Genomic DNA, 17,495 nt, shown 5'->3' with positions numbered 1-17,495 from the left:
CCTTACTATAAAGCTGGGGGTTGGCGGTTATCAGGCATGCTGTGCAAATTTTGCTGATAACAGTCGTTCAAGCTTGTTACACCATGAAAAATCTGCGTGTAGTGCATATCTTAAGATTTTCATTACCGACAACTCATTTATCACAGAGTCATATCAGAACAAGAAGAGAATTGTAATGAGTGGCACTGAAAGCAAAAGCGGAGCGAACATGAATAGAGTGGGAACCTGTAGCCTTTATAGCCCTTGATTCATGAAGAATGCATGTTTTTTTTTTTTTTTTGGTGCGTCTCGCTTCTAAGAATAGCGATAGTGTTCCGGGCCGGGATAGCCGCCTGCTTGTGATCCGGCCCAGCCTTGGCACTGGCTCTGGGATCTCCTGCTATTCCTGGTCCAGGCTGCTCTTCCATTGAGATGGAAATCCAAATAGTAGGTAGAACAAGCGGCTCTCTGAGCGAGCGACCTGCTGCCGCTTTATTCCCCCTCCATCCCTAGTCCCCCAGCTGGGTGAATGACCCTTCTTCATCCTGGCCAGGTTTTATAGGCTTCTCCTAGCGTACTCCTGGAGAAAGTAGAAGATAAAGATCTGTAGCCAAACGGGTCTGATAACACCATCACGTCCGGACGGCAGCCAAAGGAGGGGCAGCTTTTAAGCCTGCACTCAGACCCCTGTGGAGACTAAAAGGCAGTGCGTGTTTCCTGCCAGCGGGTTTTTTATTTATTTTATTATTTTTTTCCCCTTTGCAGTCAATGCTAGCTAGCATTGATCCTTTCTGCACATAAGAAGAGTTTTTGTCCCCTTTCTTGCCATCTGACCAACAAGGTCAAACAAGGTCACAGGTCCTGGAGTGTTTCACTTGCAGAGTACAGTATACCTACGCAATCATGTAAAAAAAAAAAAAGGCAGGAAGTGGCACAATATGCTAATCTGACATATAGGCAGAAATAAATCAGACCCAGCAAGCATTCAGGGACTTAATCGTCCCGAGTTTTGTCAAGCCCACATAAGACAGTGTGACTTTTTATTGCACGCCCACTCATGTTCTCTCACGGACCATCAGAAGGACACTTTCTCCCTCTCTCCCTCTCCCCCTCTCGCGCACATTCTCTTTCCCTTTCTCACACACACACGCACAGTTAAATCACAGGCCTGGGCCTATTTATAAGACTTCTTCGCCATAACAATTCCAGTCTGCAGGCTTACCCACTTTTTTTTTGTGTTTGTGTGTGTGTGTCAGTGGAACCCTGAATCAATAGCATGACAATCTTTATGAATGAATGCTCTCAGAGCAAAGGGAGGGGCCTGGAGCGCCATACAGCTGATATCATCCCTCTGAGGAGCCCCATTCATGCGCTGTCTTGTGATGGACTCACGTTACAGACGTGTGAATCACCCACACCCCTCCTCACCACACCCTGCTCCAAGAGACCACCGTGACTATCATCTCAATTCCACATCCCCCCATCCCCCACCTCCACCCTAAGCTCTGGCACACAGCTGAGAGACACCGCTAATTTGATCCACGTGGCCATTCAGGATCTACAGACGGACGCACAGCGTATATACACGCAAAACACACACCTGTACAAGCTCTCAGGACACGACGCTACGACTGATAGTGAACAGATAACAGTCATAAGTCACATTTTTTGCCGATGTGTTTCACATATAGCTTCCATATGCGGACCGGAACACGACTTCACAGTCTCCAACTGATGCAATGCCACATGATCGCGCTCTTCAATCATATGGCGCTTCATCAATTGACATCAAAGCTGGAATATTTGTCTGTTTCATGTGTCAATTAGTATGATATATGGGCCATGCCATCGTCCTCTCAGTCGGCACCGCTGATCCAATATGCTGGCCAGCTGCGATGAATAATTAATAGTTTCAGCAGCTCTGTAGAGCTTTGAGTCTAAAACGAAAACATCGCTCATTAGGTTTGAGTCCTAGCCTGTGATATGGAGCCACAATTTGAAATATATGCAGATTTTGTTGTTGTTATTGTTGGATTTTACATGCAAGCAAAAAAAAAAAAAAGTGTGGCTTGAACTTTGCTTGAAGCAGAATTAGATGAGATGGGGCCCCTCCATGTGATGCACTGCGTCACTGCGTGGGTGAGTAAATAAAAGTAAGAAAAACGAGAACGCAAGACGAAGGTGAAGATGAAAGAAAAGCCAGAGAAAAAAGTGCAATGGTCGAAGTCTCATGCCTTGTACGCTTAAAGAAAACCCAACTCAAATGTTGAGAAATTGTAAAAGTCTGTTTCATCGTTTTCATAAGAACAGGAAATCGTGCTGTCGTGTTTGCTCTTTACGCTTTGAATTAATACGAGAAAACGCCCAAAGTGAATTAGATGAGACTTCACCGTGCGATATTTCCAACTCTGAGACAAAGACGCCGGCTCGTTATCTGTTCAGATACACATTGGAAAGCGTCAGCGCTCTGCTTCATTTTTGCAAGGCATTAAAAACGTTCTGTGCTAATGAACAGGCTTCCGCTGCTCCTCGTTGAACCTCCGTCCAAACGAAACATTTATCTTTACAAAAACAACACTCGTTAAACATTTGCATTTCGCACACACACTCTTTGTGCGGAGAGTTTCATCTAATGCGAGATGTAAAATGTGCTCTCTCTCTCCCTTTTTTTTTGTTACACTGCACGCATCTCCGAATGTTCTGAACGAGGGTCGGCAGAATGGTTTTTTGCACTAATGCGCAATTAAGAGCTGAAAATGGAGAGCGGAGGGAACCGGGACTCCATTCTGATCGAATCACACCGGAGCACTCCTCCATTTAGACGCCCGTGTTTAATGTAACGCTGTCAGAAATGTGTAGAGAGGGTCACTGCGGAGTGGAGAGGAGAAGGAGAGAAAGAGAGGGAGAGAGAAGGGGAAAGGGAAAGAAGGGACAGCTGTTGGACATTCCTGGCTCAACTATGTCACATTGGGGATCTACAAGACTGTGGAAAATGGAGTGAGAAAGACAGGAAAATAGAACAGAGACAGAGAACATGAGGTTCAGAATTTTTTAAAATCTGTATAGAAAAAAAACATTCAGTTTTAGCCTTCTAAGGCAAATTTCACATTGCAAACCATGTTGCACAGTTCTAATCTGATTTGCATGTCATGACCGTTCACATTCATGACTCTAATGCAGAGACAAGTCTGTCTTTTAAAACGGCACACATGTACAGATCAATATGTTTTCGTTCACGCCATCTGGGTTAAAATAGGTCATATTTGGCGATTCATTAATCTCCAGGGAGAAAAAATTGCTGGGGATTTTACTTTAGATGACGGCAAGCAGTTAGTCGCCTGTTTATGTCGAGATCCAGAAGAAGTAAGAAAGCCAGGTGTTCCACTTTAGCTGCTTTAGCTGCCGTTGCTAGCACCGCTATGAAATCTCCATGCTGTCGTGCTGTCGTGAATTCCAATCTGATCGTTTTTCTCATTCACATCACATGACCACATTTCAGATATCTATCTGCCCTAGGACCACCACATATAAAAAAGTGACTCGGATGCGATCTGAAAACCAGACATTAAGAAAAAAAAAGAAAAAAAGAGATTCAGATCTGTGTTGCATTAAGGTAAAAAAAAAAAAAAATCGCAAATAAAGTCGCTTCAGGCTGGTTATTAGAACATAGCAAGTTACACACGCACCACTCGGATGATTCATAGGATTCACATGTAAGTGATTCACATAATACACATGTGAATAATCCTACATAAACAGTTCACACATGTGGTTCTGACAACGGGTTGTTATGTGAATTATTCTTCATGCTTCAAATAATTCAGATTTTTTGTAATCCGTTTTTTTCCCAACACAATTCATAAATTTTCACATTTTTCCTGAAAATCCTGAAAATACAACTTTGACATTAAATATGACTCGCATGTGAAAAACGTATAACCCATCCTAATTATATATGATTAAGTTTTTAATGCACAAGCACTTTAAATACAGCCACTATTACGCATCTCCATGGTTATTAAGGATGGGAATCATGAGGGACCGCCCGATATGATGATATCACAATTTGTATTGCGATTCAATATTTGGTTCAATATTTACTTTTCAGATTTTGTTACAATTCTAAGCAAATATATGCGTGAATAGTTTAGAGCACACCAGCTGTAGGAATGTAAAGGAACCATTTTACCACCTCAAGGGCAAAAAAAGTCAGAGAGACTCTCTGTCAGAGAGAGTGTAGTGAAACAAAAAAGAATCACTGTATCATTTTCCCCTCCATCTCTAATAGTCATTGTAGCTTTCAATAAATGAAATGAGTAAGTCAATTAAGCCTTGAAGCCATCACCTTCACCGTCTTTCACCTTGTTTGAGGTTTAACTAGCAGCATTTTTGATCCTCCATGGGGTTTCCCCCGCCGTGTTCCCTCCTCCGTCCGAGCGGCCGGGTTTTTATTGGATTAGTAGGAGTCATCGGGTACTGTTTAACTCGTAAATAGACCCTCTGTGTCCTGCTGGGCACACACCCAACACTGGCATGACTGTTCTGTCCTGACATTATTGCCCTAGCGCTGCGTCCTCTGACCCCTGCCTACTGAGTCCTGGTGATGGAAGACTGTCTGCATTGCAGCATGAGGCTAGGGCTAAAAAGAGGACACTGGGTCATGAATAGAGATCAGAGCCTGACCTGTGTCCTGTGAGCTTTGCCCTCGGGGCTTCAGGGGGTATCTTCAGGGCTTAGGATTTGAAAAGTCAGCAGGGAGGCAGGCACATGTGTAGAAATGCTGTCATGCTTTTATTGTGTATTGTTCATCTTCTCGGAAGGTGTGATTAAATTTTGCTTGATTTGCTTAAAAATGTTATTTATTAATAATACATCGACATGTACGTTACATTTAGTAGAGCAATGTGCTTATCATGTCACCTTGTTTTCCTGTTCGAATGCAACTGATTTGCTGTTTTATCTGATTTATGAACCCTACTACTTTGCCTCTACATACACCGCAAAACAAACTTGAAATCTGCATGAGGTAGTAAACGGTGTAAATGATTAGTTTTTCATATCTGATGGCACCTGCATGTACATCTTACTCATGCAAGATTTTTGTTGCGCCGTGCAGGATTCCCGTCCCAATTTGCATCTCAAATAATCTCAGCCAGATCCGTCAAACTTTCCGTTACATCTCATGTTTGCATGTTTCTGTATTGCTTAGTGTCGAGACAATCCACGCGACCCAGCAGCCTAACAAGCTAGTACAGTCTAAACTACGATGTGCGTGTGAAGAGATCTGAAACAGTCTGAACACTGTCTGACGATGACGTGTCTTTCCTTCTTTTCTTGTCTGGGACAGATCTGGAATGTGGGGACGTTCCCCTGCTTACTCCAGGGAGCAAAGAGATGATGTCGCAGGCCTTGAAAGCAACCTTCAGCGGTTTCACCAAAGAGCAGCAGCGACTCGGCATCCCTAAAGGTAAACGCACGTTCCACAGTAAGAGTTAGTTTTTCTCTTTATAGATATGTGTCACTTTTGAATATCTAGCATTTCAGCAGTTCTTTATCTCGTCTTCTCTGGCTGAATCACATGATAAGACATGGCCGTTAACCTACTTTAATTCAAAAGCCCCGCTGTTTTCTGGTGTTAGTTATTAGACTAGAGCATGATATCATCAGTTATTCGTGACCCAGGTCTGACTTTGCTAGCTCTCTAATGAAATCAGTGAATCTGTATCTTTTATATAAAAAAAGAAATTGAGAAAAAGAACAAGAAGCAGAAGGAGTGGAAAGAGCAAACATGCACTGCCCAAAGCAGATAATCTATAAGGAGATCTTGCAAGATAGGCACTTGGCACGACCATGCTGTTATGAATTACATTTCCCAAACTAACTTAGACCGCAGGGTGGCTTTGTCTGCTGTGTTGCACGAGCTTCAGTCTGTGTTGGGTCTAGAGTTGAAAATAACTTATGTATGTCTGCCATATCATGTGTGTGAAATGGGTGACCTGTAGGCTGTCATTACGGAGTTTGGAGTTCCAAGCATAGCCACTGTGGCTGAAACATGCTGTATATAACTTCTTGCTGCCATACTGTTGAAAACAAAAATACATATCAAACCTAAATATTTATTATTATTATTATTATTATTATTATTATTATTTCCACATCCAACTGTGTCACTCATTTGGAGCAGTAATTGAGACTGAGTGTGCTGCTTCGTCTCCCTCTCTCCCTGCAGACCCCCGACAGTGGACAGAAGGCCATGTGAGAGAATGGTTGTTGTGGACAGTGAATGAGTTCACCCTGAAGAACGTGGACTTCCTCAAGTTCTGCATGAATGGAGCCAGTCTTTGCGCACTGGGCAAGGATCGCTTTCTAGACCTGGCACCTGATTTCGTAGGGGACATCCTGTGGGAGCATTTAGAGATGCTGCAGAAAGGTAAGCATGGAAATTTAAGATGGTCTATTTTTTTTACAGTGAGTGGTGCAATCAATGTTTTTTAATATTATTATTATTATTATTATTGTTATGATAATAATAATTATAATTATTATTATAACAACAATAATAATAATAATAATAATTATTATTATTATTATTATTATTATTTTTATTAATAATACTAGTAGTAGTATAATTTTCATTATCTTTTATAACCAATTATTTATATTTTTTTCTATTTTACTTTTTGGATGAGTCAAATTGTCCTCAACTGTTCTCTGGTGGCGCATGGCTCAGCAGTAGCTCATTTGCATAATCATACAATAAAGGTTAAAGTTAAGAGAAAAAAAGAAACATATCCTCTAAAGGTTAGTTCAGCCAGAGCATTAACAGACACACTTTGGAAATCTCTAAGTCCTCTGGTAACTTATGAAAGAAATAGCAAAATATGGGCCACTCAAAATCCTTTTTGTAACATACTGTAGCATCTCTGGTCTTTTTGCCCCCATAGTTTTGTCAGTGGATAAGAAGAAAGATCAGACTAATCAGAAAAAAATCTGAATCTGTCAATTATGTTTAATTCATGAAGCTGATTTTGTAGTCAAACTTGTTAAATTTGTTAATAAGAGTCACTGACTGTACCTTCAAAGACTTTGCAACTTTGTAACAAAGCCACACAAACAACCTTTTCACCTCATGCAAATGATGTACACGGTTGCAGTTTTCAGTGTGTGGCCTGTGGTTTTCTTAAATAATCCATATGCTTATTTTTATATTATCTTTTTATGTGATGTCATGTGTTTACTTCTCATGTATAGTTTCAGAGCAGAAAAATCTGCACATGGGCTCACCAACTGCTCGTACAATCACATGTGAAAAACTAAACAAATGAGAGATGTATGCGAATGTATAACCCAAGCACATGAGGACGTGACATTTTCTCTGTATGTAATATATATCACACAGTGTATGTATATATATATATATATATATATATATATATATATATATATATATATATTTATTTATTTATTTATTTATATATTTTTTATTATTATTATTATTTTTTGTTTGGCATTTGCCAGTTATTGATTGGTTGGGGTGTGTGGAAAAACTTTGGTTAGTCAGGTTTCAGGGAGAAAGCATCGGACAGAAAAAAGAGAGTGAAGTCTATTTTAAAACTGAAGAAATCTCATTATCAGATCTAGTATTATGCTAATTTGATTTCACACCCTGATGTGTTTATATTATTATGTTCTCTCCCACGCAGAGGATCCAAAGCATTTCCCTGTCAACGGCATCAGCTCAGGTTTCCCGGAATCTCGCTATACCTCAGACTACATTGTCAGTGAGTACCTGCCAGCCACACCTCATCTTCCGTTTCACAGCCTGTAACACGAGACGTACATTGATTTGTCTGAGACTGTGGCGTGAGTGCTTGAAGACAGACAGTAATTTCATAAAAGGCCTCACACACGCATACACACAGACACCCATATGGATGCCCATGTCCATATCCGATCCCTATCTGGTTTTAACCCTGGACGTAACTTGTTTTTCCAGGTTACGGCATCGAGCACGCTCAGTGCGTTCCGCCTTCAGAGTACTCAGAGCCGGGCTTCATTACAGAGTCCTACCAGACCCTTCATCCGATCAGCTCGGAAGACCTGCTGTCACTTAAATACGAGAACGAATACACCAACGTCATTCTGCGCGACACGCCGCTCAACCCACTTCAGGGCGACTACTTCCCTATCAAACAGGAAGTGTCACCTGACAACATGTGCGTGGGACGAATCAGCAGAGGTGAGGGGGCAGAATGGGTTGTGTGTCTATGTTTGTTTGTTTGTGTGGGTGGGTGGTTGTGGGTGGTTGTGGGTGGATGAGTGGTGAATCTCTTTCAGGTGGTGGTCGGGAGTGTGTCAAGGAAGGAAGTTGCTATATTTTGCATTGTTTAATCACAATTATTGCCACGGTGGTGCAGCAGGTAGTGTTTCTACTCCTGAGTTTGAACCTCAGCTCGTGGTTCTGCCAGTGTTGAGTTTTGTTGCATGTCTCCTCTGTGGGTTTCCTCAGCGTTCATCGATTTCATCCTGCTTACAGGTAGGTGAACAGGCTAGGCCAAATTGCCCGCAGGTGTGACTGAGTGTTCTGTACAGGGTGCATTCCCACATGCTCTCTGGGACAGTCTCCGGATCCACTAGAATAAAAAAGATAAATAGTTTTAGTTGCTGATTTTAAACATTTTAACCAGAACACTCTTTGCTTTATCATTTTATAATATATATACTTTTTTTTTTATGAGAATCTTCATTAAAATCATTTTATATCACTTGACTTAGCATCCCCAATGCATAGCTTTGGTTTCAGTGTGATTTTTTTTTTTCATGCTGCCACATGTGGGCCTGGGCGGCAAAAGAACGAAAGGAATTATTGCGGTTTTATTTGTGGTTAGGCACACCTCGTACGAGTACTGAAGACCGTGGCAAGCAAGGGGCATAAAAAAGGGAGGGGGGAGGTGGGTTAAAAAAAACAAAATTGCTTGCATCAAAGGGTGATGTGCTAAGCCACACATAGAGCAGAGCGCTCTCCAGAGTTGTGCCTTTTATGTAATAATTTACGGAGCGAGCTATGGTAAGGGGCACAGTTTTTTTTTTTGTGTGTGTTTTTTTTTTCTTCTCTCCAGAAGCGCCTCATTTTCTCGTAAGGTACAAGAGGTGTCAAGACTCAAACGCGCGTTTCACATGAAACTCTTGATGTGTGTTCTGACTCGCACACCATGCTTCTGCACGCTCTACCACTCCTTGATTGGAAAAGGACCGACAGCCCAAATCGCTTTGCATCTCCGAAACCCAGATTTCCAGCTAAAGATCATCTTAACACGATGAGACGCTTGTACATTTACAGTATTTCGCCTTCATTCGCGACCAAGCCTTGCACACTGTAGCTTGGAAATTTGGCGAGCAATTATCCCCCTCCTCCGCCGACCGTGGGAAAGTATTTGTGGCAGCACCAAAACCCACATGTGGCTTCCATTATGTAGCTGAGGATTTCAGGATTGTTTTTTTTTTTTCTTTTTTAAATTAGCATTTATTCCTTAACTGCAGTTTACATTAGTAGCACTAATCTTTTATCTGTGCCTTGGTTTTAAATAGAAAGCAACTTGGTTTCGGTTCTCTTGCAATCAGAAATAAGAACGAATGGTGGTTGTTAAATGGAAAACAGCACATGAATGGTGACAAGTAATGATGAGTATATATATAAAAGTATTTATAAATTATTGGCTACAACAGCCAAGGTTTGACTTTAAAGCTTAGGAATTATTCTAAGCTTAAAACATTGTTTTTTTCCCCTTCCTCTTTGTCACAGGGAAACTGGGAGGCCAGGACTCGTTCGAGAGCACCGAGAGCTTCGAGAGCTGCGACCGTCTGACACAGTCATGGAGCAGTCAGTCGTCGTTCAACAGTCTTCAGCGCGTCCCCTCCTATGACAGCTTTGACTCAGAGGACTATCCCACAGCCTTGCATGGCCACAAGCCCAAAGGCACGTTTAAAGACTACGTCCGCGAGCGCTCTGACCTCAGCAAGGACAAGCCGGTCATCCCAGCTGCTGCTCTTGCCGGCTACACGGGTCAGTTTCTCTCCTCACGGACTTACACTCACCCTGATTCAGGTGTTAGTCAGTCACAGAAAACAAAGGAATTAATTGAATCACCGCGTGAATCACAGGAATCAGACGCGTTAGTCATAAAAGATCGGTAGCGTTCAGAAATGTGGCTCGAGGTGTCATCGGTTAAGTGGGTTAAAGTTTAACTGCATGGTTTTAACTGGGTCAGTGATACTTGTGATTCATAGGAATTTGACAAATTAGTCAGAAATGAATGGCCAAAGACATCAGCGAATGTCAGTCGCCCTTAACAGCTAAGTGAAAAAATCTCTCCTGCACACGATTCAAGCCACAGTGCTGTCGGTTTCTCAAAACTGATTGGTCAGAAAGCGATTGGTCGAGAAGAGTGTTTCTGCAGTAACAACCATAACGGGTGATGTAATGCAGGTTTCTGTAAGGGGCCTTTTTGAACATATTTATGGAAAGAGTCTCCAGTATAAGAAGTAAAAATTTAAGGAAGTTTACTGATTTACCATTATTATTATTAATGGCTGACTTATATATAGGCAGTTCATATAATAAGTATATATATAAGTGATATAAATGATTAGCAACAACAGGATGTAAAGAAGTTGCTGTGTGGCCATTCGACAATATAACATTTAACTTTAAACATTACAAAAGTTGTTATTAAATTAACAAATACATCTTTTTTTCATAAGTAATTCTTGGCAAACTGTCATGGTACAAGAGAAATAAAACATCCCGGTATGTTATTGGAAAATAATAAACTTTGGGCTGATTATGCCCCTCTGAATATCACTCATTATTTTCCTATAACAGCACAACCCCAGGTGTTTATTCCTCCCCTTAATCGTGTTTACAAGTACTTTCAATACCTGCAAAAAAACACGGAATGTGGTGGTAACGTTCTGCCTCCTAAACCTAAAAAACCCTGCACTTAGTAGGACACGACGAGCTTTGGATTCGAAAAACGTCACCTTGCACCAGTTTTGTAACCACAACAGCATCACTCTCTCTCTCTCTCTCTCTCTCTCTCTCTCTCTGAAATGCTTGCAAGCTCCGAATCTGTTTCTCAGTGCCTCTGCCACTGCCTTTTTCTCTAAACCTGCCTGTTTGTGCGTGTTGATGTGTATGTGCGTGCCATTTTCTCCACCAATTTGCACCCAAAAGCAACTTAAACAATGAAAGACGTCTTTGCACCTCTCCATCCTCTGTTTTTTTTTTTCTTTCCCTTTTTTCTTTTTTAATGTGCACATACTTATCTAAGGCCCGCATCTCAACCCTTTTCCCAGGTCGTCTTGGCAACAGAGGGTGCAGCAAAAAAAAAAAAAAAAATGCGTAGCAGTCCCTGTGCACTTAACCTGAGAGCATGTTTATCATTTCATCTCTGGGAGGCTTTCTGAACCTGCACCACAAATGCACACAAAGACATGGTTTTTAAACCTACGACACACACACACACACACACACACAAACACACACAGCAAAACATTTTACATTAAAGCCCTTATTTTCCAAAAGTGAAAACGTACTTTGCAAATCTTTCTTAGGCCTCGCCGATAAAAAAAAAAAAAGCACATTACTATGATTTTTCACCTTTTTGTGTTACACTTAGTGAAAATACAGGGGGAAAAAAAACATGCAAACATGAATTCTCTTGGCATTTGTGCCAGCCTTAGGTTCAGTCTCATAGGCAACCTAATCATTGCTTCATTACCTGTCACAACCTCATGTCTTTATGTAATTATAGTAATCTCTATAGTGTATATAAGAGAGATAGATGATGTAGAGGGCTGATAAGGTGGAGAAAAACAGCTCTGAGGTTTTCACATTTCACATTCCAAATCACAAACATTGGTACATGAGGCCTTTGAAGAGCAAAAGCCACAAACCTATTTTTCTGCGTAGAGTCTGAACACTGATGCCCATCATACAGACTCGATCGTTTGTCTTTAAACCCTGGTAGCTTGTAGGTTTGAACGTTAAGTAAAAGGGTTCTAGTAGTAGAGCCGAGCTGGAAATCAATGCTGACTCTATTTTTCTCTATTTTGTAGCATTCTTACCTAAATATGAATGCAATTTCATTAGATTTTCTACATCCCCTGAAAAAGTGCTATTACCCTCCATAATCGCTTCTTTCTCTCTTCCTGTGTCACTCTTGCTTGTTGGCGTTGAAACAGGTATGATGTAATGTATCGGCTTGGCTTTAACACGTAGTAGAAAGTGAGCTAAATGTGACTTGGGTGCATTTACGTTTTGGCCCTCACACGTGTAAACATTTGAACATTTGAAGGTTGCCTTTCAACACAGAAAGTCCGAAGCATCAGCTTTTGTTTGACGCCTATTCTCACACCCACACCCACGCTCGCGTAGCCATGTAGCCATGCTCTAACACACACAATCACCGCAGTCAACCAGTTACATGCCCGATTGTGTACGTGTACAGTATTCGTCATATTTTTAGCCCAAGAGTCCACTGTGATGTCAGCCGACTGGAATTTTCAGTTTTTAGAAGTCAAGAACTAGGGGCTTTGTGTGTCTCCCAGCCTGTTTAGCAATTTTCCAGTCTGGAAAATGAACCTAGAGATCTTTGCATCACCACAACACAGACACTTTGTCACACGTCATCCCAAAACCATGAGACCAATGAATAATGATAAATGCTAGAGGGTGTTTGAAGTGGTAAATTTTTTATGGTTTCTGGGATACAGTATAAGCACAATGTATGTTCAAATATATATTTATGTATATATATAATTATAATTTTAAACATGCATATATATTTTTAAAATTCCATACTAATGCATGTTTTTGCATCGTTTCCGTGCGTGTCTGTAGGTAGCGGACCCATTCAGCTGTGGCAGTTTTTGCTGGAGCTCCTCACAGACAAGTCATGCCAGTCGTTCATCAGCTGGACAGGAGACGGCTGGGAGTTCAAACTCTCCGACCCCGACGAGGTGAGAGGTCACAAGGGCGCCCAGCCTCGTCCTCATGGGAGATAAATGTAGGGTCCAACTGCAAAACAAGACGGCCAGCCATAGTCACAATGCAGCTTTTGTTTGCTTAGAGATGCCGACATGGATTAGGAATAGCAGTGGGCATGACTGAGCTTCCAATGGAAAAATGCATGTGTCGTCTAGTAGTGAACAAGAAAGAACTGTAAGCTACATGGAATGGAAGGATGGAAATGATTTATTTGTAGATGGGATTTAAATTGTAAACATGTCCCAGATCAGTGTTTAGTAGAAGTGGTGGTCTAGTAAAAGCAGATAAATGTGACTGTGGCCATAGCTATCAAATGCAGCAATAAAAATGTCAATTTGCCCAAAAATGGTTAAAAATCAGGCAGCTAAATAAAATGATTTCTTCACACTTGTGTCAAATGTCAGGCTTTGATCAAGTTGTTGGATATTTAAAGAGGATCGTCAGCTTGTCCCTTTTTACTGGATCTATATAATTCTTTAACAAAAGATTATTTATGACAAAATAGTTCAACAAGAATTACTTTAGAAAGCTAGCACAAACCTATATATATATGCACCAATCATAACTTTAAAACCATGAACATTATAACCACATAGGATTTAGGTTCCCCCTCTGTCCCATCAGGGCGTGGCTCCACGGGACCTTTGAGTATGTGCTCTGGTGTCTGGTCACCAGGACATTAGTGGTGGATCCTTCGGGTGCCAAGGTTGAGTCTTGCTTACCATGGGATGCTCAATCAGATTGGGATCTGAGGAATTTGACCATTAGCATTTGCCTGCTAAGCCCTATGCACGGCAGGCTGTGGTGCACTGGGTGTTCTGGTACCTTTCTATCATAACCAGCATTAAGATTTTTCAGAGATTTGTGAAACATCAGCTTTTCTGTTGGATCGGACTAGACAGACGCACCTTTGGTCTCTATGGGTATTGATTATCCTTGAGTGTCCATGATCCTGTCATCAGTTTACTGTTATATAACTGTTAATCAATGTTATTCTGGCGGTGGTGTCATGGTGGTGCGGCTGATCGGTTTGTACATAAGTAAATAGTAATTAAGTCACTATTTGATTACAAATTTCCAGTGATACGTTTGCAAAGTCTTTGAAAAGGGCTGGAGTTTTGAAAGACGAATTGTTTTTATTTTAGCTTTTTACTTAACAAAAAGTATTCTGAAATGTTTATCCTATTAGACAGCAATGCAAATATGATGTGCATTTCATCAGATTTATATATTCCATGTTTCATCAAACACAATTAAGTGCAAACTGCGCCACCACACACACACACTGATCTGATCTACAGTAATCAACTGACAAATCAATCTACGTTCATTTTCATATAAGTACTTGCATCCAGGATGCAATACTGCATCTTGTGTTTTAACAACCTTTATCTGGTTTTCAAGGTAACTAGTTCAGAAATGTTTATTATACTGAAATGAAACATCCATAAAGCGTGCGTTCATTGAAACTGTTCGCGTGCGTTCATTGAAACTGTTCTTCTCTCCTGAAGGTGGCACGGAGATGGGGCAAAAGAAAGAACAAGCCCAAGATGAATTACGAAAAGCTGAGCCGTGGTCTGCGCTACTATTACGACAAGAACATCATCCACAAGACATCAGGCAAGCGCTATGTCTACCGTTTCGTGTGTGACTTAAAAAGCCTTCTGGGATACACACCCGAGGAGCTGCACGCCATGCTGGATGTCAAACCCGACACAGACGAGTGAAAGACCAGTCCGGGAGCACCGGGGGCCGAAAGACTTTCCTCCCTCATCCTCACAACAGTGGGTGTTTATTTTGGGTCCAACCAAGTCATACCTAGTCATGGGTCCGCTCTTGTTTTGAGCTCATGACTGCTTGATCTTGCTAAAGGACACGTTCCCAACCTTACCAAAGTTCATAGTCTGTAGCGTGTATCATAATTCAGCTCTGAAGAAAAAACAGTTTGTTTACAGCAGAGCTGCCATTTAGACCCAGCAGCACCTAAAAACAGACTGCAGTAGAGGGGCGGGACTAGGAAAGAACGAAGGACTGGTTCCTAAAGTGGACATTGTATGGATGGAAAGTTCCGTAAAAATGTTGCCAAAGTTTGGAACTTTTACAGAAATACTTAAATATTTACTATTAAGTTACTGTTGCTGTCTTAGATGGACCACACAAAAATGATTAAAGTATTTTATTTTTATTATTATTATTATTATTTTTCCTTTGATGTTTGTGCCAGTATTACTTTTATCATTTGTGAATGAAGGATTAAGAATGCCAAAATGTTTTTTTTTTTAATCTTTTTTTTCTTTTCTTTCCTTTCCCCATATGTCTATAGTCAAAGACCCTTTACACACAAGTCACATAACTGAAAACTCAGCAGGCGAGACCAGAGACTGCTATTTTACTCATGCAGTTCAGTTAAAAGAAAAGCCTCTCACTCAAACCGAGAACGGGTGACAGACGCGACCGAAAGTAGCCGTTTTTCTGCTCGGGGGCGGCAAGCTGTGAACACACACCCGCCCTCGGCTTATGGGCAGGAGTGTTTCGCTTCTAAGCAAGCACAAGTTAGGCAGCTGTGAAGCACGGCCCATTTTAGATCTCTTTTGTCTAATCTCTAACGTTCAGACAAAGGACTCTAAGCATCTCTTGCCTTAGTTTTATGTCTCTGTTACCACTGCTGTCGCTCGCCCTCATGTATTGTTTTGTCTACGCCGCCTTTTAAGAGCACGTGTGATGTAAACACGTCTGTAATCTTCCTGTCTATCATGAGACAGAGTGAAGGGTCTGTGAAGTGAAGCACAATAGAAATGTCATTCAACTGATCTCGTCCCCTTTTTGTGAGCTGATTGACAGCAGGGAACAGGCTTCCTGATTAAATTTATGTCTTTGTGGAAATTGTTTCTCAGGAAAAATACCTGAATGTAATAGAGGTCTTAACAATAAGCTCTGACACAGGAGTTATTGATCACTGAAGTGAAGGTTGTGTGAGTGATTCGAGCATGGGTAATATTGGATATGGTTGGATCGGGATAAGAAAGTAGGGGTGTAACAGTTTCAGACTGTGGATCGACATGTATGAGCTTCAGAATAGCATTAGCACAGAACGAGTGATGATTAATACCGCAACTAAAGTACATCATGTGCAGGTAGTAAATCAGTTTCAGTTACCACTATAAGTAGGGAATAAAACGCAACACAGAATGCTGTTAATAATAATAATAATAATAATAATAATACATGTTGGGGTGGCGTAATGTGGCCTGACGCAAAGCATTATTTTTCCAATAGCTGTATGTCTTGAAGTGTTTTATTCCTCTTATAATGCAGTTCTGCGATCTTTTCATTAATTAAAGAAGACACTTACCTTGTTAGCCATTTACAGTTAATGTTGTGAAACATGTGCAACAAATTATTTCTGCTTTCATTTACATTACAGGACCCACATTCACTCCCCCACCAGCCTTTTCTTTTCTTTTTTTCCACAAGACAAAAACAAGGACAAAGTTCTCCAAAATGTCCTTCTCTGACTCCTTTAAAGCACTGATACTAGAGACTCCTTCCAGGAACCACGAACAAACTTCCCTTAATCAGAAATGTCACAATGTTATGTTTTAATCATCAAGAGATAATCACAAGTTTCACAGACACACCAGAACGAGCAGGTTTATATAATCTAATATATCAGAGCATCTGATATACAGAAACATCTTCCGACCAATCGGAATCATACAGTCGGCAACGTTGGCATATAATACTTGTTAGCAGTGTGACTCTGGTTCCTGTTGCCTTTTCATTTGTGGTTTGTGTTGTACAGAACGCGCAGGCAAAAAAAAAAAAAAGTCCAAGTTAAGACGTGTCATCAACACGATGTTATTGTTTACAGTGGTGTTCTTGCCGCCTCGATGGGTTTCATTTTGGAACCGTCTGTTTGTACAGATTGTGTTTCCAATCGATTTTTTACGCGACCCAGAATGAACATATAGGCCACTGTTGAAACAGGAATAACACGAAAATGCGCGTCGAGTCGAAGGATCCGATGCTCATCTGCACTTTCTGATGGACCAACCCAACATTCCAGTCGTTGTTTTATTCATTTCAGTGTGCTGATGCTTTTACTCTGGATTAAATTAGACATCAAAAGTAAATAAAATATATAAAAATAATAAAATAAAAAACCTGATTAAATGACTTAGCTAAATTAAAAGATGCATAGCGGTGAATCTATAATGGAAAGGGCATGGAGATGTGGTTCATATACTGTACGTGGTTTTATGTTAAAATGTGTTACATGGCAATGTTGTATTCTTACTTGTTTCCATAACTCATGCTTCACGATTTCAGAAAATGTCAAATGGTATTATGTTTCTGTCTTTTCGCTTTTAACGAATGAAGCCCATTAGATAGTCTTAAATGCTAAGTATATTCTTTTTTTAGAACAAAGAAATGCCAGACATATGTATCAAAAGCAATTATTGTGATT

The 17,495-nt window shown here is 40.8% G+C and overlaps 1 protein-coding gene across 2 annotated transcripts in view; it reads left to right on the top strand.

Moving 5' to 3' along the window:
* The window catches only part of ets1 (v-ets avian erythroblastosis virus E26 oncogene homolog 1), a 45,496-nt gene extending 28,467 nt beyond the window's left edge, over positions 1-17,029 (top strand). For both annotated transcript variants that reach the window (XM_053500049.1, XM_053500050.1), the window contains 7 exons: positions 5,327-5,446; positions 6,209-6,409; positions 7,683-7,760; positions 7,976-8,218; positions 9,782-10,042; positions 12,881-12,999; positions 14,539-17,029. In XM_053500049.1, coding sequence (XP_053356024.1) covers positions 5,327-5,446; positions 6,209-6,409; positions 7,683-7,760; positions 7,976-8,218; positions 9,782-10,042; positions 12,881-12,999; positions 14,539-14,754 — 1,238 coding nt within the window. In that variant the 3' untranslated portion in view covers positions 14,755-17,029. The remainder of the gene's footprint in view (positions 1-5,326; positions 5,447-6,208; positions 6,410-7,682; positions 7,761-7,975; positions 8,219-9,781; positions 10,043-12,880; positions 13,000-14,538) is intronic.
* The last annotated feature ends 466 nt before the right edge of the window (positions 17,030-17,495 follow it).

The sequence above is a fragment of the Clarias gariepinus genome, chromosome 7 (genome assembly GCF_024256425.1).
Source record: "Clarias gariepinus isolate MV-2021 ecotype Netherlands chromosome 7, CGAR_prim_01v2, whole genome shotgun sequence".
Lineage (NCBI taxonomy): Eukaryota > Metazoa > Chordata > Actinopteri > Siluriformes > Clariidae > Clarias > Clarias gariepinus.
The sequence above is the reverse complement of the archived record's forward strand: the minus strand, read 5'-3'. Positions and strand labels throughout refer to the sequence as shown.